Here is a 24528-nt window from a genome sequence, read left to right as displayed (position 1 = left end):
TTGTTTTCTCTCGCTCTCGCTCTGTTTCTCACGGCCGGGGAATGTCATACATCTGGTCGGATGATCTGATGTGGGATCGTCCTGGTTTACAACGGAACATGTTTCTCTCGCCGTGACCCGGTCGCTCCCTCTCGCTCCCTCGGCTCTCGTCATCTGACGCTCTCAGGAGATCGGAGAAACGGGCAGAGCCAGACGGAAACAAAGAACCAGGCCAAATCTGTCAGTCTTTGGCGGCTGCTCTACAAACACACAAACACACACACACCCCCACAGAAACACGGTTCGTGAGGAGAGCTGGGAAACTAGTCTCGGTCAACACTCCTGTGGTTGTTTGCATACAGTGAGATCAGCTTATTATTGATTCTGAATAAACTGACTTTGTCTGCGGTGTTGTTCAGTCCAGACAGAATGATGTTAAGATGCAGTGGTTAAAGTCAACATGAAATCTACATGGAAAATTCTTGTTGTTTTATGCAATATTGCAGCATTCATTATAAATGATTTATACGTGCACATCATTATCAGAATAACTTCTCTTCTCTGATGACGAGGGCGGGGCAACCTGTCACTCACATGAGATCAGCCAATAGCAAACCACAACCATCCAATCAATTCCCCACAGACAAAATCAAGCCCCGCCCACATTTGTTCTTGTTCCAGAAGCGTTTCTCTCAGATATTCGTCAGATGAGCACAACTTCTGTTTCATGCCGACTTTACAGATGAAGTAGCAGTGCTTCGCCTTCTGAGAATATAGTTCCCAGTATGTATACGGTTAGAAGATGGCTGTGTCTCATGTGACCTTGTTATTACACACTGTGACTATACACATCACAACATGTAAATAGGAAAATGTTGGCGTTATTTTTTCACTTATTGGGATTAGTATGCTAGCTGGAGACGTTTACCTCCAGTCTTTGTGCTAAGCTAGGCTAGCGGTGGGTGCGTCAGACAGAGTTACGGCACGCGCGGAGATGAGAAGGGTGTGTGTGGACTTATCTAACTCTGGGGGATACGGGGATGAAGCTAAAGTCCCAAAAAGTCGGCGTGTTCCTTTAACGTCAAACATTGTCCTAACAATCTGAACTTTATCACGACACCCGTTTGAAAGTGTAATCCTGAAAGCCCTTCCCTGTGTGTGTGTGTGTGTGTGTGTGTGTGTGTGTGTGTGAGTGAGTGTGTGTGTGTGTGCGCGCGCTCACACCTGCCGCCAGCTCTCAGACGTGTGGACTGCTGTTGGCAGGATCTCTGGGTTTTTCAGCTCGTGATTTGAGAGTTTGGCTCCGCTCGTATCGGAGCAACAGTGATCGGCTCGAAGGAAAGAATGCAGGGAGTTTAACTGAACAAGACTCTGGTGATGAGGGAGAATGTGCTGAGACAGTTTTGTTACTTCTAGTACATTTTAAACATAAACTTTGTTTGCCATTATGTACGCTGAATTCTGAAAAGCGTTGAGTTTCGTGCTGATTGGATTTTGCATGTTTTTTTTTTGTTGTCATATCACTGTTATATCATATTTGATACATCAGGCTTTTATGGCTCATATAGTTGTGAGAATATTGAGGAAAAAACAGCTCAATTTTATTCAGAGGCTCAAAATGAGCAACAATATTGGTGCAGATTCTGATATTTATATGGATTATATAAATCTTTATAACAGACTGCTCACAATAAATGCATATAAATATGTGTCATCACTATATCTGCCAATAATAGTCAGATTATTTTTAAATACTTAGTTTTATGATCAAAGCTGTAGTTTTAAAACATATAATGCAATGCAATACAGAGATGAACAAATAAACCTTCCCCAAAAGCCTGATTATCATATGATTTTTCTAATAAATGATGTCTGGATAATCAAGTAAACCTCACCTGCTTCAGTCCAGTTGAACTATTACTAACAATATTAAAGTTACTCTTACGTTTACTTGATAAAAATCAGTGAAGTTTTCTCAGTAAAGAGACGTGAACCACGAGCTGAAGGAGGACGTTTGTACAATTAAAAGCTTTTACTTGATCAAAAGTTTAAACTGCACTGTAAAAAAAAAAGATCTATAAGTTATGACCATATGTTTTTACATTGCTTTAACTCGTCAAAATAAGTTAAGCAATTTTTAACTTTTTTTTTATGTTATACAAGATTCAACTCATTTTTTTAAGTCAGTTTAATGTAATTTAAGTTCAAAGGACTTAAACATCCAAGTTGATTGTACTTAATTTAAGGACTGAGATTGTGTGTCAGCACATTTTTGGCCGATCAAATATGATAAAGTGAGCGGTTTATGCAGTGCTGGTTCAGCTGGATCTCTCTTCTTCTCCAGGTTGTGTGTGTTCGGTTTCTTTGTATTAGTTGCATGAGTTTTTCTGATCGCGAGGCATCAGCCAATCACATCGCAGCCGGCTTGATTTCACCGCTGGAGGTTAGGATGAGAAATCAGTGTGTTGATTGTGCTGGGATCAGGAAACTGATTGCTGAGAGCGTCGTGAAGAACGAGACACACTGCAGACTCTGATCATGATCGCGTCTGATTGAATGATATCAGCGGACGGAGACGACGAGAGAGGAAAGAAGAGTTATTGAAGAACACAATCGGACAAAAATACATTCTGATGGATGAGATCAAGACTCACTCTGCGCTTGAATGGCGTGTGTGTTGTGTTTGTGTGTTATCAGATTTGTTTTCGAAGTGCTTGAACGTTTGTTTGATTGTCCGTTAATAAGATCAGGTTTGACGTGTCTGATGGACACATACAGTGTTATATGGAGACTATTTAAGACTTTTATTGAATTAAAGCGTACAGTTATTGTCTGGGAAGTTAAATGTTGTTTAGTATTTTTAATGTAATCCTGTGTATCTTTAACGATCAAATCAGTCAGGAAATGGATCTTGGTTAAATATAGGCTTTTTTATCACAAAGTTTGTGGTCTGCAAGATTTTTAATGTTTCTGAAAGCTCACCAAAAGTTGCATTTATTTGATCAGAAATACAGTAAAAACATACATAGATCTTTTTTTTTTATTAGCTTGTAGAGTAGCTTGACTTGTTTAAATCGAGTGGCTTGTAGTTTGAGAAAATATAGTTTTAAAGTGAACAAACATGATTATATTATCCAGTCCGGTATGTTTACACATGCTACCTGTATCTCATGTAAATGTTGAGGTTTGAGAGGAGAAAACCACACACTGATGTCATTGATGCAAATTAAAAACTCTGTGTTTGTGTGTGTGTGTTAGCGGTAAAGAAGTCGAGCTGGTCTGTCCTGTTGAGTCACTGTTTGGAGGTTTATGAACCGGTTGGTGGTTTTGTCTCTTGCTGAGCTGCAGATTGAAGTTTGATGATCCACACACACAGATCTGCAGGACACACACACACACACACACACACACACACACAGATCTGCAGCATGCACAGACAAACACAAACACACACAGAGAGAGAGATCTGCAGAATACACACACTCTTTCTCACGGTCCGCTCTTGTTAAATGTACTGTTAGCAAGTCAGTTGTCTCTAGTGCTCTCAATGATTGAAGTGTTAAAGTTTCGTATGTGTGTGTCGTCTTGCTAACATGAGCTATCCAAAATGCATATTACCATGGTACTTTTCTAGAAATATAGTACTTCTTGTGTCATGTGTAATGCAGTAGCTTTATGGGCATTGGTGGTTCCATGAAGAACCTTTAAAGGGATATTTCACCGCTGGAAAGATGAATGTGTCTTTAAATTGGGTCATTTATGTAGTAGAAATGTGAAATTGTTTTAGAAGTTGGTGCCTTCCAGATTGAGAAAAGCCAGAAAATGTATTTTTGGCTCATGTGGATGAAAGACTACAACTCCCAGAATGCACTTGCTTCGCTGCCCTACGAGGCCCAAGCCACGCCTACCGGTTACAGAGGGCAGTATCGGGAGAAATGATACAGCTAGGCTACTAGTCGACTCGAAACTGAAGAGACAGCGTTTTATCGTGAGATCCCCCTATGGGCGGGCTGAAGACATGCGGGACGACCTCCTCCTACTGGCTGGAGTCTCTCGCCTCTGGACAGAAAAGCCTCTGATGCTAAATGAAGATTTTTGCGTCTCAGGGGGACATGAGGGAGGGAAGCACGGTCATACGCTTTGTCTGATACAGAGCTTAATGCTCATCGGTCAAGTCTCCCTTTAACATCCATGATGGACCCTTTTTATTGCACAAAAGGTTCTTTATAGTGAAAAAAGGTTATTTTGTATATTATTTAAATGTTCTTCACACTAAGAAACGTTATTTTAAAGAACTGAAACTGAAAGGATGGTTCTACTATGGCGGCATTGAAAAAAACTACTTTTCGTTTTTTTTTTGTTCTATACGACAACTGCATTCGTGAGTTCAGGTGTTCATAATAACATCAATTTAATGTCTTTTAGACATTATCTTAATCATAATTTTCCACTTTTAAAGTTTGTAAGCATCTAATTGTGTGACATCACCTTTTCCTGATGTCTCTCTCTCTCTCTCTCTCTCTCTCTCTCTGTCTCTCTCTCTCTCTCTGTCTCTCTCTGTCTCTCTCTCTCTCTCTCTCTCTCTCTCTCTCTCTCTGTCTCTCTCTCTCTCTCTCTCTCTCTCTCTCTCTCTCTCTCTCTCTCTGTCTCTCTCTGTCTCTCTCTGTCTCTCTCTCTCTCTCTCTCTCTCTCTCTCTGTCTCTCTCTGTCTCTCTCTCTCTCTCTCTCTCTCTCTCTCTCTCTCTCTCTCTCTCTCTCTCTCTCTCTCTCTCTCTCTCTCTCTCTCTCTCTCTCTCTCTCTGTGCGCAGTGGCACAAATCTGCAATTCAATTTGCAACAGTTTAATTTGTGTTTAAGATGCAAATGTAGCCTTTCTGATAATGAGAATGCTAAACAGAGAGGAGGGAGTCCAGAGCGCTCACACACTCATTCATTAGCTCTCAGTAATCGTGTCAACACACACACACACACACACTCCACAGCAAATGAGACGCAAGACAGAATAGAATTATCTGTCTGTAAAGGTCACAAAATGAGAGTTGAGAAATCCAATGGAAAATGTCACTGTTCTAAAACTGCCGAGAGACGGACGGCGTGCCGAACACAACCATTCGCTGTCTATGAGCTTATATCGAAGAACTTAAGATAAAATATAGTCTGACTATAGTACGACTACCGCACAGTGATTTGTAAGCTAATATTTCAGACCGTAAAGTGTAAACTATAGTTCTCTGTCTGTAGTTGTTCTGGTATAGTCAGTCAGAGCTTGTTTGAGCTGTTCACTCGTTCTTCATGCGTCCGGGTTCATTTGAAGCACTCACGATAATGCACCGCACTGAAAACAATTCATGTGTTTCTGAATTCACTTAATTTACTTATTTGCATAACAGCATGTGACTGGAATTTAAAGTGCACCATAATCAGTCATTGCCAAAAAGCGCAATGTATATGATGTAATAATGTCGGCAGAGACTGAGAGAGACGGATGAGTCAAGGCAACATTCCTCCTGTTTTACTAGTTTATCATTCATTCTCTCGGAGTGAGTCATGCATATGCATGTATGCAAATATGCACATCATCATGTGATTCAGCGTTTGACTGCTCAGATGTGTTTTCATTCCCTCAGATCGCATGCCTCTCGCATTCCTCTCTGCCGAACCTGTTAGATTTAAAGAACTTGAGCATTTTTTCTGCAAGCTATCTTGTGTTTTATCTCTCAAACGCACGCATCTGTGAAAAGACTGCAAGAGAGAAGGACAGACTGAACCCTCCCGAGTCTTCAGAGCAGGGGATTCTGGGTAACGGGCTCGTAAACCCGGTGGCTAGTTTTTTGTCCTCTTGGTCTGTTTTGCAGTAATTTGAGACACCTGGTTTTCCCAAATGCTTTTGCTTCACTGAACCATTCTCCTGTGAAGGACTTGCATGAAGTCCAATATTAAATAAAGGCTGAGGGATGTTCAACAAACACTCACACTTTCACAGTGTCGTGTGTGTTTACCAAAACAGTCAAAGTTTGAAGGTCACACACTTATTCAGTTGCACCTGCTTCCATTTATTTGTGAACAGGAACGAGGCTTTTAAGTCCAAAAGCTTACACATTTAGAAAAATATTGATAAAATATCATGTGCGTGTCTCTTTTCTTTAGAATTCTTTAGTATACGCGGCTCTATGAATATGCAAATGAGCCCCGCCTCCACTCACTCACTCACTCAGCTCAGAGATCCACTGGTTGACGATCACACGTTGATCTGATTGGTTACAAGGTAGTTTGTGACGTCAGAAACACCAGCGATTTCAAAGCGTGTTTTTGAGACTGTCTTTGGTTCACTGCAGTTTTAAGGAGGAAATACTCAGTGATGGTGTCGACTTACACATGGTTTGTCTTAAAACACCACATAGACATATAAACAACACTAAAAGCTGGATTTTCACCACAGGGGGACTTTTAAGTTTACAGTCTTCTATCTTTATCTTTTTGTCTGATTTTTAAATACTTTTTTGCTTCAAAGCAAAGTTTGTAATGTGAATGTGATCCTCCTCGTAGCTGATGTGTTTGGTTCATGGCTTATAACTTTAAACAAAGACGTTTTTCAAATCCTAATGGGACTTCCAGAACCAAACCCACTGAGAAAAAAACTGTAGATAAAAAACATTCTTTCATGACTAAAATCAGTGATAAGATCAGTAAGATGATGTGATAAAATGAGACTTCAGAATATATTCTCTGCCAAACTCGTCTTTCAACTTTTATTTTAATTTTTTTATTCAGAATGTTGCTATTTTGTTGCGGCAGTGTTTTGTTTGGTTGCTGGGTGGTTTCTTTCTTATTCAAAGATGTTTAGATCAGATAATGGATCATATAATCGTTTTATAGGTCTAGATTTGTGGTAGATGTCTCTCTGCATGTCTGCCTCATGAGTGCAGAGATCTTGACATGAGAGCAGGTCAAAAACCTGTTTCTGAAAGCTTAAATCTGGAGATGTGTGTGTGTGTGTGTGTGTGAGGGGATTTTCTCCTCTATGGGGGGTCGAGGGCCCGACGGGTCAGGCATTAAAGGGTCGAGTGTAAACAACATCTGTTTATTCCCCTGCCTTATTTGAGGTATTACTGTAAATGCTCGCGTAGTTTTAGATTATAAATCTACTTATAATGTTTGAAAATGATCATTTAAATTTTTGGGGGTATTTTGGGGTAAATGTTATGCATACAGTTCATAATTGTTGGATTATGGTGTGCATTGATATATTCATGTAAGTAAAATAATGCCAAATGTTTTTGAAACAAAAAAGCTTCTTGAATTGCACTACTTGAAAAACCATGCTTGCATTTTAATGCGTTGTATTTTTAGGGCTTGTATTTTTATGAGCTGAACTTCAACATGGCTGTATATTTAAGCTGTGAATAATTCAATTCAAAACATTTCACAAATGTTTTCATTATTTAAAAGTTAATAATCCATATTCACCTTTCAGATTTCACTTCCAAAATATACATTCTGTTTAAAAATAACACTAATATTCAACAGGCAATTTTCGGTCCATTATATTTCGCTTTACAAATTCACTTCTACAAATTCAGTGGTTCAAATTCGATTCATGCAATGCATATTTTTTTTCAGTTAATGCAAATTTAAAAAGTGTTTTTGTTTAAAAAACATATTTGGCATTATTTTACTTCCATACCCCTCCATGCACCGGTCAGCGCTGTATCATCTGTGTTCTGCTGGATACACACACATGTTGAGTTTTGCATGCAGATCGTTTCTCTGAGGCTTATTTAGCATGTTTAATTAATGGGATAATGAGCTGTGAAATGACCGTGTCATTGCTGACTCGCCACTTCCTGTGAACTCGTGTTCGCCTTCCCATCCTCCATCGCTCAGAGTTTAAAACATCACAAATGTCAAAGTGAAGAATCACCCAAATATTATGTACGAAAAAACATGTAATCCTAAATAGTGTATTGTATGCAATGATAAACCTTTTTAACTGTAGTTTTTAAACTTAAAACTTAGTTGTTTAAAGCCGTAAGTGCTGTCCAGTTAGTTCGTCACACTGCAAATGGAAAGTCATGTTAAGCACATTGCATTATGGGATTCAGGATCCACGGTTTGCTCTGTTCTGGCAAATACAGAACATAATTCAGAAATGCACATTGTGCACTTGTATAGTACTTTCTTCTTCTATTTTACAAGTTTCTTATAGTTTGTGTCTGCTTTTCCCCCACCTGAGACTACTTGTTTATATGAGTATATTGCTTTGTGTGTGTGTTTTCAACACGTGAGCCGCATCTCGTCTTTTTCGGAGTGTATTCTGTGTATTCTGTGTGTATTCTCGCTCCAGATCTGAGAGGCGAGTTCTGTAATTGATATGCCACAAGTAATAAATCAGCCGTCCGCCTGCGAGCGCTCGCCATTATCTGAGGAGACGGGTTTAGAGGTCTGTCCGCAGTGTGTGTACGTGAATTTATGCTCTGTTTTCTAAAGCAGAAGGGTTGTGAGACGACTCGCTGAATAACGTGTCCTCGGGCAGCTGTGGGAAAAATGGAGGATGAATTGACTTCCATATTAACTCTGTCTCATGTTCCTCATGCTGAAATGTGCTCCAGCGTTTGTGTGTGGCGGGTGAATCTCACCAGGAACGTCTTTTTGCCCAAAGCAAAAAAAACAAAAAAAGACATTTTATATGTTGCTTACAGTAAAATTAAGAATGAACCTTTTTTTTTTGCATTGCATTGCATTTCCATGGTGGTGGTGTTCATTTAATTTTTGTTATGTTAATTAAATAAAACATTTATAAAGTTTCTACATATTTATTGGATGCATGTTCATAAATACAGTACATACAGGTTCTAGGTTTGTAATGTTTGCTCAATAGTCTGTGGTTTTCTGGTAGGATGTGTGCGAACGGCTCATTTGACTGACACAAGTAGAAACTGATGCCACTGATAATACTGAGCTAGGCTGAGATCTGTGATATAAACAAGGACATCTATGATAACCGCTTTATGCACAGACAGATAAATATTCAGCAGCTGATTCAGGCACTTGCAGATTCATTGATTGGCGTCATTTAAGCGCTTACTGATGTCTGAAGTGCAGGTACTCGTGGGAAATTGGCGAATCTAAAAGTGGAAGATGAGAACACAAGATGAAAGAAAGCATTCAGGGATGTTAGGCAAGAGTTTCTTTTATCTCTTCTTGATGAGATTGATAATTCTCTTAAGATGTCGGTCCTTTCTGAGGCATTCTGGCTTAAATTTTTTTTATCATTTAGCCTATAGTTTCATGTTCATTCCCTTTCATTCTTAGACTTTATCTCTAAAATCACTACAAATACTTCCATTGCCAGATAGCAATATGAGGGGATACAGATGCAATTTGGTTTGATATTTACGGTCGACTCTGTCACGACCGATCCGCTCAAATGAAGAGAAATGAGGTTTGGGAATCTAGTACAGGTTTCTGCCTCTTTCTGTTTTTCTTTTGCTCTGGTTTGCACGCAAGTGCACACACAGTAACTCATAGAGATCTTATGACTTCCCTTACAGTACAGTGGTGGTACCATAGTAAAGGAAACTAGTAAAGGAAATTGCATTATACTGAATGGTTACCATATTGTGATACTTAAAATAATACACAATGCTACTATGGCACATGTCCAAAAACATGGTTGTGAGATACATTTTTGTTAGTTTTAAAGAGCCAACTGGCTCTACGTTTTATGGCTTCCTATAAAATGTATGAATACAGTAATAAAATAACCACTAGCTATTAGCCACTACTATCATAGAAATAAAAAATAACAGATTCTGAAAGCTTCTTTATGCTGTTTGAAGAAGAGCTATAGTAATTTACTATGGTTTTACAGTAGTAACAATGATTGTATGAACCATTTTGGGTTACACTGAAACCAAAAATAACAAAGTAATTGAAATTGCCTGTAAAAAAATTGAATTTGAGTTAGAGTTTTGGTTGGTTGGTCCTCTGCTGATAGACAGAGGAATAATTTCCTTTCTCTGGTCCATTTTTGCGCATGTTTCTGGAGATCTGTGGAATGACGCCACTTCCCATCATCTCGTCCTTGGGGAATGATGGACAGATAAGAAGACCATCAGTTCACCGCAAACAGGAAAAAAGCAATGGAGATAAGAAATGGGCAAAGAAAAGGATAGAGAAAGGAAACCATTCCTCCTATTTTCCCTCTGCACTATCTCCTCTTTTTATTTCCTTTATCTTTCACAGTTTTCGCTTGCCTCCGGCTTTCTCCTGTTGCTGAGATTTTCCTGTTTTTGTAGATCTGTCGTCTCATTTTTTCCAGTGGAAATGGTGGTGAACTCAGATTGGTTTGTTTGGATTTATTTTCTGTCATCAGCACAATTGCAATTTGTTTTCCTAATAATTAATTGGGTTGTAATTTTAATCAAATGCTTTTATCTAAAACAACTACAGGTGTAGTTTCTCTGGAGTAACCTGTGGTTTCATGGTTGGTCACCCTTTTGAGTTACCAGTCCAGATCTTTATTCACTGTGATATCAGTCCCGAGTTTGTTGACTTAAATGGCACCATCTAAACCAGGGCTGGATTTGAAGCCACTGCCCTGCAGAGTTTAGCTCAAACCCTGATCAAACACACCTTCCTGTAAGTTTCTAGTAACTCCGAAGACCTTAATTAGCTTGTTCATGTGTCTTCTATCTAAACGCTGGGCAGTGACTCTCCAGAGCTGGATTTGAGGAGATCTGATCTAAACAGGGCCTAGTTACTACAAATAATTGTATAGCATATTTTAGTGCAGTTTACCACAGTTTTCTCAATGGTCTGTCACCATTCTGAAAGAATTTTGGATCATATAATCATGGTGAACAGATATAAACGTTATAATGCATATATGAATCATCATAACGCATTGTGGAACTCTTATTGGTTTTATACTGAAATGTGTGTTCTCAGGGCTGTGAATTAGAATAGAAAAGGCTGTATGAATCATTTCATGTTGACTTGAAACAGGACAATGTAATTTTCTTACCCTTGTAAAGTTCAGAACAACTTCAAGCATTTCAGACCTCAAAGACTTTAGACTTGTTTGTTGTTCAGGGCCCTTTTAGAGGTACACCGTTATTTGCATACTTGATCTACACAAAGCTGCTGTCAGACACTTTGTGATGATGGATGTCTTGTGCCAGTGCTGAAGCGGGTCCAACTCTGCAGCTGTGGTGTTGAGTTTGTTTACAGTACATCTCTAATCCATCTTCACCCTCTGAGCTATCAGTCTTAGTAATTAAAAGTTGACACGGTTCGCCTCATTCGACCAAGGTTCTAAATGATTGGTTGCAAACTGAAAGATATTGTCTTGACTCTCTTTCCCCACTGTTTGACTTTGAGAAATGATGCATAATGAATCAAATATGTTACATTTGCACTCATAATGTGTGTTTTTGCCCTGCAGGATTCCCGGACGAGGAACTGAGGTGGATGTTGGAGTGGATGACGGTTGTGTGAGAAGGCAAGGAAGCATTGAATCAATAAGGCTTGTCCTGCCTTCCTTTCTTATTTGTTGAGTTCGTTTAAAAGTCCCAGATTGAAGACTAATAGCGTGGACCACCACATCTTTCACTTGTGAGGACCAGCGCAAATATGTGGCCTCAGCAGGGGCCGCAATGCATTATTAGCCCAAGGACTGTAATGCTCCTTGGGCTGCTGACAATCTGCATTTCCCCCCACCTTTCTGGAGGAGCACCGGAGCCATTTAAGTCCTTCTTGCCCCCTGAATGGGGTCTGACGCATTTAGCCATCCATAACAAGACAGGAGATGTTTACGTTGGCGCGGTAAACTGGATCTACAAGCTCTCTAGCAACTTGACCAAGTTGAGGAGTCATGAGACGGGTCCAGTAGTAGACAACGAGAAATGCTATCCCCCTCCGAGTGTACAGTTATGCCCCCATGACCTTTCCCCAAATAGTAATGTGAACAAACTGCTGCTAATAGACTATCCCCAAAACAGACTCATTGCTTGTGGAAGCACCTCGCAAGGCATCTGTCAGTTTCTGCGCCTGGATAACCTTTTCAAGCTTGGCGAGCCACAACACCGCAAGGAACACTACCTCTCCAGCGTCACTGAGTCGGGAACCATGTCCGGCGTCATCATCTCTGAGGGTCATATCAGCAAGCTTTTCATTGGGACGCCCATCGATGGGAAATCGGAGTACTTCCCAACACTTTCCAGCCGTAAGTTGATGGCCAATGAGGAAGATGCTGACATGTTCAGCTTCGTCCACCAGGACGAGTTTGTCTCGTCGCAGCTGAAGATCCCGTCGGATACGCTTTCCAAATTCCCGGCGTTTGACATCTACTACATATACAGCTTTAGCAGTGAGCAGTTTGTCTACTACTTGACCTTGCAGCTCGATACCCAACTAACTTCTCCTGATGCCAGCGGGGAACAGTTCTTCACCTCTAAGATCGTCCGACTCTGTATCGATGATCCCAGGTTCTATTCCTACGTGGAGTTCCCAATCGGATGCACCAAAGATGGCGTAGAGTATCGGCTGATCCAGGACGCCTACTTGAGCAAACCCGGAAGGCAACTTGCAAACTCTTTGGGAGTGTCTGAGCAAGAGGACATATTGTTTACAGTCTTCTCCCAAGGCCAGAAGAACCGAGCCAAACCCCCAAAAGAGTCAGCGCTCTGCCTGTTCACACTAACCAAAATAAAGGAGAAGATCAAGGAAAGGATTCAGTCGTGCTATAGAGGAGAGGGCAGGCTGTCTTTGCCCTGGCTACTCAATAAGGAGCTACCATGCATCAACTCGGTAAGTCTCTGATGGCAGGCCATTAAGACACACTGCATGGCTATGACGATTGATTTGTTGGGTTGGATGAATGGGTGTGCTTCAGTAATGTCCTCTGCTAGAGTTCAGCTTCCATTATCTTGGTGCAAAGGGTGATTGTGATTAGATATAAGTGGAGAAATTGTATATCAGACTAGGGTCGTCCGGGTAGGACAACTGGGAACTTTGAGGAGTGGCCTAGTAAAGTCCTCTTTAGCAGTGTTTCTCAACTCAAGTCCTGGAGACCCACCTACTAGAATGCTTTAGATGTCTTACTACCTGATTTAACTCATCATATTCCTAGGGGCAGATTTACTAAACATGGCAAATTAGTGTGAGAGCGCAATTCCAAAACAGCGCTGATGGGTTCTGCACTTGATCTTCTGACAACGCGCAAATTAAAGAACACAGACACAGTCAGATCATTTCTATAATGACCAACGCAATCTACCAGGTAGCGTCTGGTTTAAGACATGCCTTTTTGGGGCGGTAAATAATGGCGTAAAAATACCAGTACATTGATGAGCACAAACCTTAGTAGATCACCTTGCGTGATTCATTTAAATTCTCCCATAAATTTTGTGCCTGAAAGGGAAACTCCTACAAATGCATATGCATTAAGGTAAGCCGCAAAAATAACTATCTCCATGCCTTTTCAGCGTTAATTTTTCACTGCGTGTCTTTTAGTAAATCCTGACAGTACATTTTTAACACCAAAAGAGGGTTTGCGCTGTTAGTAAATCTGGCCCCTAGTGTGTTGAATATGGAGGCATCTAAAACATTCTGTGAGGTTGGTGGGACTGGAGTTGAGAAACACTGCTCATTAGTAGAGTCTGTTTATTGGGCTGGGATGCAAATTTAAGAACGACACTGGATAAGGCTACAGTGCAACTATTGTCAAGTACCTCGACTACACTATTAGCTTTTGTCTAACTTCATTAAAATGTTGTAGAATATAAATATCACAAGCACTCTTCCTGTCACCCACCTCCTGTTTCCTTTTGCGTCCGTTCTCTCTTGCTGTCTTTCTCCCAAGTGCTTCCATTATTCAGTCAGACAGGAACATCATTAGGAGAGTTGAGTAAATTTCATGAGTTGCTCTCTCGCTCATGCTTTCTAATTCATTTAGCGAGGCTTGATCCCATCTACTCTGCCATCACGGTCCTCTGGGACCAGGGCTTGCTTTTCGTCCTCTCGTTCGCTCACTCTTAATCTCTCTCTCCTCATTCGTCTCTGTTCGTCTCACTCGCTCTGTCTTTCTTGGGGCTTTCAATGGCAAAGAATGGCTTTCATTTAACCAAGCACTCAGAGATAAAGATCCCCATTTTTATTTTTCTGACTCGTTCCAAATCGGTTTGATCTCTTTCCCTTTCTTTATATTTAAAGTCTATCTGTAGCTCTAAGCGGATGGATTAATAGAGAATGAAAGACGTTTTGGGGAAGCAAAACTGATACAGAGTGGCTGAATGTGTGACGTCTAAATACTTCAGCACTAGAAACTGGTCAAGACTCTTCAAACTCTCTCAAAACTCAAGTTATTTAAAAAAAAAAAGCACACTTTCAGGATTTATAGAGTCAAAATAAATTATAATAGGCTCTTCACACTGTGCTTACCACTGACTTAATGTCTTTTTATGTTTTCTTATTTTTAATCATGGATAAACCTGGCCTTTACACAACTGACCCCAAATTTCAGTGTGAAACAATTACGGAACGTCCAAGATGGTTGACTAGTCATCCAACAACTAACTAGGCAATTAGTGATGTTGATCAGTGAGTTACATTTGTTTTAAATGGAGGCTCATATGACAAGTGAAGTTTAATTTGAAGCACTTAAACCTGCATCCAAAATGTTTTGGCCTATAGGGTGTTTTTTGGAGCCTTTCTTATGACTCTAACATATTAAATTTAAAATCAGGGGTTATGCTAGTTTAGAATAACTAAGAAAATAGATATTTTTTTTTGCCATCTAAATGGAAATCAAAGTTTCTGCTTATCTTTGGTGCAGTCCATGGTGAAACAAATTGAAATAATGCTTAAAAATATTGTGTTTCCAAATAAATGTTCTTTTAATTTGATATAATCTATCAGATTAAAAACGTATTACGGTTTTTGAAAGCACAAGACAAAAAAAATTAGACAACGTGACATTAATTCTTTATTATTGTTGTTGTTGGCATTCTGCCTGCAGAGATTGAGTACACTGCTAATTAACCTATTTACTACCGTCCGTCTGACAGAAACACCTGTGTGCTCTTACTCACAGAAACACAGAAATCAGCCGTTTAAACCTCATCAGAACAGAATGTTGAAAATCTGGTGCTGCTTGAATGATTCACACTGATCAGATCAGGGCAGTGCGTTTAATAACTCGTTTAACGCATGAAATTGTTAGAATGTAGTTTACATAGTCACATGTGTGTCTCTCTCTGTCTGGAATGTGGTGTGTTGTGTTTGGTTTCGCCTCTGCCCTGGGCAGACACATAATCAGCAGTCTGAAACACACACACACACACACACACACACACACACACACACACACACACACACACACACACACACACACACACTGAGAGTTATGTTTGTGTGTGTGTGTGTGTTTTGGTTTGTCTTTCTGCAACCTGTTTAGTCCTGCATTAGTTTTCACCTCACTAGTAAAGTGTGAATGTGTGTTTGTGTGTGTGAGAGAATGTAATTACTTCAGCACACACACTTTTGAGTGAATGTAATGCTCATCTTCTCTGCGTGACCCATGAGGATTGAGAGAATACTGCATCACATCAGCATCAGTCGAGTGTGAAATAGCAGTGGGACTCGGGCTCTGTTTCAGGCAGAGTAAGGTCTTTGTGTCATGAACACCTGAGATGCATCTCATACATTACCATTCAAAAGTTTGGATTCAGAAAGATGTGTTGTTGAAGAAATTGTGAAGGCTGATATCCTTTTCAAACTTTCTTTAGCCCCTTGAGGTTAGAGGAGGAGTCTCTTCCTATACACATGTCCATAAAGCACGGAAATGCGGTCATAACAACAAAATTGATAATAATCATAAATGTTTCTTGATCATCAAATCATCATATTAGAGTGATTTCTGAAGGATCATGTGACTCTGAAGACTGGAGTAATGATGCTGAAAATTCAGCTTTGATCACATGGTAGATCATAGGATCACAGTTTATCATATATTCACATAGAAAACGGCTAATTTTAAATTGTAAAAATAGTTCATACTATTACTGCCTTTACTGTATTTTTGATCAAATAAATAAACCTGGGTGAGCAGAAGACACTTCTTTTTAAAAACCATAAAATAAATCCTTCAAACTGCAAACATTTGGAATGGTAGAGCATCTCTTTACAGAAGACAGTCCCATAATGCATTGCATTAAACTTGGTAAAAATCTATCCAGTACCAATTTCCATTTATTTTTTGTGTTCTGGGGTTTTCACAGGGATTTGCCTTTATGCTAATAGTTAAAAGTCTGACTACACAAGACTGATATTTAAATAAGCTCAGCTCATGATGGCATAAATATAGTGAATTAAATTACTTTTGATGTTTTCAAAGCCATAAATCCTCCAGCCAGGCTGTGTGTGTGTGTGTGTGTGTGTGTGTGTCTGAAGTGTGACTGCTTGACATCAGGTTTTTAGCTCAGAGGAGAAAAAGTGAGTTTGCTAAGTGAATTGATGCCCATCATCCTCTTCTTTTCTTCCGTTTCCTTTCTTCCTGCTGTGAGGTAGAGACTCTTCTGGATGGATTAAGACAGAAAGAAAAACAAAGAGAAAAGGGGAGGTGAAGAGAGAAAAGACAGAGAGAAAGAAAGAAAGGTTATTGATGTGTGCCTGGGCGGCTTTAGAGGACAGACACACACACACACACACACACACACACACACACACACACACACACACACACACACACACACACACACACACACACACACACACACACACACACACACACACACACACACACACACACACACACAAACTTAGCTTTCTGAATGAGCACATACCACAGACTATTGTTTATTTAAAGCAAAGTCTAACCTAAACTCTAACCCTAGGTAGATATATAATTCTTAAAGTCTACAGCTGTAAAGTATGGCAAGTTAGCCAAATATATTTAACCTTTTATTCAAGCTTTTTTCGAAATACGGGGTGGAAAATGTGTGGAATTTTGTGAATGGATGACATTCACATTCTGTGGAATTATCAGTGCTTTCATTGGAGTTCTGTGGGCGCAGACTCTCTCTCTCTCTCTCTCTCTCTCTCTCTCTCTCTCTCTCTCTCTCTCTCTCTCTCTCTCTCTCTCTCTCTCTCTCTCTCTCACTCACACACTCACACTCACACTCACACACCACACACACACACACACACGCACACACTCTCTCTCACACACTCTCTCTCTCTCTCTCTCACACACTCTCTCTCTCTTTCTCTCTCTCTCTCTCTCTCTCTCTCTCTCTCTCTCACACTCACTCTCTCTCTCTCTGCTCTCTGCTCTCTCTCTCTTTCTCTCTCAAAAATAACAGGAGGAGTACATTGGTTTTATAAGTATTGTATGTATCAGCCTTTTCCCACTCACTAACTTTCGTGTCCTTACGTCACCTTTCCAGGGTTTCCTGCAATACAGCGACCTTGCTTTCCCGTTTTGGCATCCATGTAATAATAAATGACCTTACTGTTGTGATTGTGTGTGTGTGTGTGTGTGACATCCGCTGATACTGTTTTTAGGAAAACCCACCCATACCCAGTCATTGACCCTTATGGCGGAGTCTCTTTCTCTAACTCTCTCTCTGTTCCTCTGTTTCAGCCTCTCCAGATCGATGATAATTTCTGCGGGCAGGATTTTAACCAGCCTCTAGGGGGCACCAGCACCATCGAGGGCATTCCCCTCTTCATCGACAAAGATGACGGAATGACTTCAGTCGCTGCGTACGATTATCGCGGGAACACGGTAGTCTTCACTGGAACACGCAACGGCCGAATGAAGAAGGTAAGAGACAGACAGCTCTAGATTTGATCTCTTTGTTCTCCTAACACAGTGTGGAACGGAAGAAGGGAGTTTGAAGTCGTTTATGATGCAACTCTTGGTGTTTTGTGTTATAAGACATGGAAACCATTAACCAAATCAAAACTGGCCCTGTTTAGTTTCTTAATGCATGTTCCTGATCATATTGTGAATGATTTATTGGTGCAAATTATTCCAAAGAAAAAGAAAATTGCTTAATTTTCTCGTTATTATTCAGTGTTTAATGCTGATTAGATTCAGGTGTTGTGCTTGGGAATGTTTGTTACTGTTCATTAACTACAAATAGCCAAGCGTTTTAGTGTGTTCAGCAGAGATTTGGAGAGGATTGTTGCGCTGTGGTTTTCCTGCATTGGTTATAGTTGATAGTTTCTATTGTTCTGATTTAGGCATTGCATTGATGCGCTGTGGAAAGTGGTTTATCAGACCTCCGACATCAACCACTGATGTTGACGTATAATTTGCATGTTTTCACGATATATCGGACGGTATTTGAATTTTCGGCACCGGCCAATGGACGACTATTTAAATCGAGCACTATTTGTAATGCGTTCTCCACTAAATTAATCACTTATGCTTGTGTTATTCTCATTTATTTTTAGGTCTTTTGTTGGTGTTTTAGATGCTTGAGGAACTGTGCGAATTAGCTGAAGTGTTCAAAAGTAAATGGGAGTTTTGTAACATGACTTATTTTTGCTGTTTTGTGGTGTGAATGTATAGTATGCATCGAGTGTGAGTCAGTCAGTGAGTCAGTCAGTGAGTCAGTCAGTGAGTCAGTCAGTGAGTCAGTCAGTGAGTCAGTCAGTGAGTCAGTCAGTGAGTCAGTCAGTGAGTCAGTCAGTGAGTCAGTCAGTGAGTCAGTCAGTCAGTGAGTCAGTGAGTCAGTCAGTCAGTGAGTCAGTGAGTCAGTCAGTCAGTGAGTCAGTCAGTGAGTCAGTCAGTGAGTCAGTCAGTGAGTCAGTCAGTGAGTCAGTCAGTGAGTCAGTCAGTGAGTCAGTCAGTGAGTCAGTCAGTCAGTGAGTCAGTCAGTCAGTGAGTCAGTCAGTGTGTGAGTCAGTGTGTGAGTCAGTGTGAGTCAGTGTGAGTCAGTGAGTGTGTTAGAGGCTCGCAGGAGTGTAAGGACTCACTGGAGCATCACATGATGGATTCACTGAGATGTGAAATGGAGGACAGACTCTGTCCATCCCTGAGAGACGGACTGAAGATGTGAATGAAATATCCAGCAGCTTTATGTGATGTGTGTGTGACTTATCTCTTAGTGCTCTTATCACACAACGCCTTTCACTTTTGGTACTTTCAGGTTCTTCTGTTTGTAGCGTTTAGACCCATTTGACATTTAAATGGAATGTAAAATATAAAAAATTAAAACTAAGGCTCTGGTATTAAGCGTTTTGGTCGATTGGATCACAAGTAGGCGCTAAATACAGGTGTAAAATGTTTTGAGCTTGTCCACTTTTGACCACTTCCAGAGGTAGTAGAAAACACATTCGACTGCATTGATCTCGTAGTGTAAACGCTCATGTGGTCGAACGTGTTCAGACAGTCACTAAAGACCGTCTTCTCTCCGACTACTGATCTAATGCGTGAACATTATTGGGAAGAAGAGCTCTAGCCAGACGGGATTTAAACGTCGTCGGCTGAAGACCCAAGTTTGGTTTGAAGATGAAAAATGTACCAAGCACAATGTTCTCTCACCATTCCTGATTTCTAACACACACTCACAGCGTTCGGCTGATCTTGCGGCTTCAGAGCAGAAACTAAAGCTGAGTGTGTTTTTCCGTCATGAGCTTATTTTGAGCATTACATCTAAAGATCTGAAAAAACACAAACATTTAACCGCCCACAGATCCTCCCCTTGAAGAAATCAGGACAGAAGTGGTTACTCCGTTACAAGTGAAAGTTATAAAGACATATTTTTGCTTAAGTAAAAATATAGAAGTACTTGCTTTTAAAAGTTAATTTCCTTTTTTTATGTCAAAGCATTGTTTTATTATTGTTGAATGTACGCTGTGCCATCATCCACATGCACCATTCACCAGAAATTAAAAGAAAATATAGCTGCATGCAGCAATTAACGGGGTTCAAGCATTTAAGACCTTCATGCCAACTATGCTGTTGGGCTCTAGGCCGAACCGAAATGTTGGCCTGAAACTATAAAATATCCATGTTGGAGAATACGCAAATGATATAAGTCTATAGTACCAGTGCACCCTAATTCTTTGAAAAAATAATGGTTTTAAATATTTGTTTATCTGCCAATGCTGGATAATGATAAAGATTAGATTAAAAAGATTTCTTGTCCCTCTTGTGGACAACAGTAGTATTAAAGGCTTCATCTTCAGTTTAAATGTTTGATAGAATGTACTGTGAGCCCTCTGAGCATCAGACATCCTTGAAACCTGGCACGTTTCTTCAAAATCAGTTGTTCTCCATATCTACACAGTTTTGTGAAGTTTCTACGTTGTGCACACAGTATATAGACATGTTACTCACAATGGGCCATACCAGAAATATATTCTGCTAAACTGTTTCATTGATCGAAATTCTTTTGACAACTTTTTGCCATGAGGGTCCCTAGATGATGCATGTGAAGGTTCTAGCAAATTGGACAAACGGTCTATGAGGAGTGCGAAAAAGTAGAGTTTTCAAATAATCTCAAATATTTAACAAATGATTTGATTGACAGCAGTAGTTCTTGAGGCAAAGTTGTCCAGAATGAGGAGATCTATCAAATGATATGCACATTGTGTGGATGTGTGAAACACCACGTGATTACAGAGACATAAAACTCGTTAGTGCCATCTAGTGGCCGATTTCTTTCAAAATTCTGACCGACCTCTAGGGCCATGAGTCGAACATGCCCACCGGGTTTTGTTCCGATTGGCCCCGGTTAACCTTGTCTAATAGGTGCTCAAATTTCACAGGCTAATGGTGGCCATGTTTTTCGAGATACTCCAATGTCTTCATAGACAGACATGGCACCCTGCATGCCAATTTTCAAGTCAATCGGACTAACGGTTGCCTAGTTATAGCTGTTTTATGCCTTTTTCGTATTATAGCGCCACCAATTGATGAATCGCCGCGGATTTTTTGTGTGACCACAGAATGAGCTCGTACATGATGAGGATAACAAGATTGGTGAAAATATCTCAATGCTTTCAAGAGTTATAGCCATTTTTGTGAAAGTGGCCCCGCCTACTTTGAACCTTTTGGCGTCCCATCGCGAGCGTGAATCACCGATCGTAATTCTTTTGACAACATTTTGCCATGAGTGTCCCTAGATGATGCATGTCAAGTTTTGAGTGAATCTGACAAACAGACTATGAGGAGAATGAAAAATTCAAAATGGCGGGAAAATTTGCACACCGGACATGAAATCGGAGATATAAATTTTTTTTGTCTTAAAGCAACACCCAAGTAGCTTTTGCCAACGTCATTATAGTAGCCTATTGGCTACTGTTTTACAGAATGCTAATTCAATTCAATGTTTGTGTGGTAGGTAATAGCCATATATCGTCAATATTATAATATCAAGCTACCATAGATGAATCTGCAAAGTTGAAAAATCGATTTGCATTATAGCCTGAGGCAAGACACTTTCACCAGAAAAATAAATAAACAAACATGACTATCAGCCTGCAGTCATTAGGCTACTTAGCCTTTTTTTTGTCCGTTGCTGCTTTGGCCATGACAAAAACATACGCACGAAAGCCGGAAAACATACGCACGAAAGCCGGAAAACAAACGCTGGTTGGCCTCTCACGTCCAAATTTGAGGAAGTGGTGGGGGAAGTGACGTATGCCGTAAAGCAGTCGAATTTTGTAGTTCTTTTTGTGCTCGGGTTACTACCCGAACCCCGAAGTTACGTAGTGCCAATAAAAGCGATACAGACCCCGTCAGGCTATGGCAGACGTGTCATTCAACCTATTGTAAGTCGATGTACCATCACAAGGGTCTTGGAAATATATTATGAAGGTTGAAAAGCTACATAGTGTTGCTTTAAGCCAAGGATTCCAGTGATGTAAGGCATTTGAGTCTACGACAAACGGTCTAGGAGTTATGAGAGGTTTCGTGTTGTCGATCGCTGTAGCGCCACCTATTGGCCAGTCGGGGTCATACCTTGTGAGGTTCTCCCCAAATTGAGACCTACCATCTGGCCAGGTTTCAAGTCTCTAGGCCTTAAGGTTTGGTCTGACCGATCAGCTTTACGGCGGAATAATAATAATAACTTTGTGCTTGAACCCCTAAATATGCTTTTAGGCAAACAAAGCAAACATTTAAAATGAAACGAAACTTTAATCTTAAACGGAAACATACTTTCAAAGTTACGAGGAACCGTCGTCTTCCATTTCGCCATCAACTGATCGGTGTTCAGAAAACGCTGGGAAATCAGTGAACTTCACGTGACCCTTCAAGAGTGATTCCTGACGGCCTGTCTGAGGAAAACAATAAAGAAGAAACAAAATCATTCACTGACTTTCAAAGCTGTTGCATAGAAACGACTTTCGAAGACCTTGATAGAAATGTAAAAAGAATTTTGTTTTTCAAATGCAGTGAAGTTAAAGTCATACGTTTCTCAGAAAAATACTCATAAGTGTACTTAAGTACAGCACTGTAAATGTAAAAAGTAAAAAAAAACTTAAATGTACTTCATGACTGTCCACCTCGGCTGTTTTGTCTGGATCAATTAAAGTAAGAGTTTAGTTAGTCAGTCCTAACCAGACACAACGTCATCAAGCAATTCCTTCCGTTTTAATTCTTGGGAGATCGTCTTTACGGCGAGACCGTTTTCTTTAGCTCCACATAGGCTAAGTGGATATTAAACATCAATGCGATGTTGCTTTTCCACCTGGTTAGTGCTATTTTAAGTGTGTGTGTGTGTGTGCGTGTGCATGTGTGTGGAGGTGGTAAACCTGGATTAATCCTGATCTAAAGCGTCTGGGCACCAGTAACCCGTCTTGAGCTCTTCCCGTCTGGGTTTGCCTCGCTAGACCATTCAGTCTGGTCAAATCAACAACAGATGGACGAGCCAACTGGGCCCCACACACACACACACACACACACACACACACACACACACACACACACACACACACACACACTGCAGTCTGAACTCACAGTAAAGCCCTCTCTCTCTCTGAGTGATAATGTTGTTAATTATGGCTCCTCCGTTGAGCTTATTCTGGCCTTGAGTGTCAATAGCGTGTGTGTGTGTGTGTGTGTGTGTTTGTCCTCGTTTACGACAGACCCTGAACTCAGTGTCAAATATAAGGCAAAACTATTCGAAATGATTTTGACAGAACTGATGCGCATTGAGGATTAGCATCTGAGGACACAGAGTTGATTTGAGCTGTTTTTAGAAGTTAAAGTTGCTGTAAGCTCTGGATTGACCCACCGACCTCTTGACCTCTTGACCTCTGTGACCTCAACAGATGACAGTTTATTAAGACACTTGATCTCTTCTCTCTCTCTCTATCTGTCTGGGTTTAGTGAATATACATTTTAAAATGTGGCGACACCAGCATTTTGAGCGCTGTTGAGCGGATCCGTAAACGCCTCTGATTGGCCATTGTGTTCATGCACTCAACACACAGTCAAACCTTAATGTATTCAGACACCTTCAACATTTCTCACATTATCACAGTTTATTCTCTATGGTTTAGAAAATGGTAATAAAATATGACAATTTCACTGGTTTTGTCCGTCCTTCTGTTAGACTCTCACAGATGAATTATGCTGAATATCTGTCAGCTGTTAAATTGAACTACACAATTAGATAATACCAGTTTAGCTCAACCAATCACCAAGCAATGCTTCATTGTGTTCAGTCTGTGTGTAAAAAGAGCATTAGCAATTAAAGAAAACACACTTCAGCAGAACATGATCAGCTCAAAGTGCCTGAATCATTATTGGCCCCAAATTGTTATAAATGTTACTGGTAGTCACTGTATGAAGAATATTGGGTATAATATGTCACAGTTTACTTTATTTTGCTCTCCTCACTTACATAAATGAACTATAGAGTCCTGCACACACTAGTAAAAAATATCACAAATCATATCTGGTGTCTGAATAATGTTTGGTTTGACTGTCTGTGATTGGCCGCAACACTCGCTCACTCTTTATAATAATGTGGTTGAATACTTGCAAAATTTAAATCACTGTTATTAGTGCCAGTTATTATACAGTTATTTCTATTCTGTGCTCTTAACATTAATGATCCTCATGTGTCATGTTGAGGAGAGATTATTGAGAGACTGTATACATTAAATCCAAGGTTGTTCCTCCTTTTATCCCACAGTTCAGCTGTATTCCTGTATTCCTGTCTTTTTCACCTTGAATGCAGTGTAAGTCTCTTTGGATAAAAGCATCTGCCAAATCAGTAATTGTGAAATGCATAAGAATGACATGACTGGGTGCTGCTAGTAAAGGCGATACTTGGTGAAGTAACTTTTACTTAGTAAAACAATAAAAAATTGGCAACTATAATAATAACAGATGGATAAATGATGTGTTATGGGAATATCTGGGAATGCACAGGGTTGTACTCGGAGGTTTGGATCAAAGTACACACACACACACACACACACACACACACACACACACACACACACACACACACACACACACACACACACACACACACACACACACACACACACACACACACACATATATATATGCGCACA

The 24528-nt window shown here is 40.2% G+C and overlaps 1 protein-coding gene across 2 annotated transcripts in view; it reads left to right on the top strand.

Annotated features, from left to right (window-relative positions):
* Positions 1 to 24528, top strand: part of plxna1b (plexin A1b) — a 141746-nt gene that overhangs the window by 12668 nt on the left and 104550 nt on the right. For both annotated transcript variants that reach the window (XM_084425103.1, XM_084425102.1), the window contains exons 2-3: positions 11426 to 12789; positions 17624 to 17806. In XM_084425103.1, coding sequence (XP_084281229.1) covers positions 11614 to 12789; positions 17624 to 17806 — 1359 coding nt within the window. In that variant the 5' untranslated portion in view covers positions 11426 to 11613. The remainder of the gene's footprint in view (positions 1 to 11425; positions 12790 to 17623; positions 17807 to 24528) is intronic.

This window comes from Rutilus rutilus (genome assembly GCF_951802725.1).
Source record: "Rutilus rutilus genome assembly, chromosome: 12".
In the NCBI taxonomy this organism is placed as follows: domain Eukaryota; kingdom Metazoa; phylum Chordata; class Actinopteri; order Cypriniformes; family Leuciscidae; genus Rutilus; species Rutilus rutilus.
This window is presented reverse-complemented; position numbering and strand designations above follow the sequence as displayed.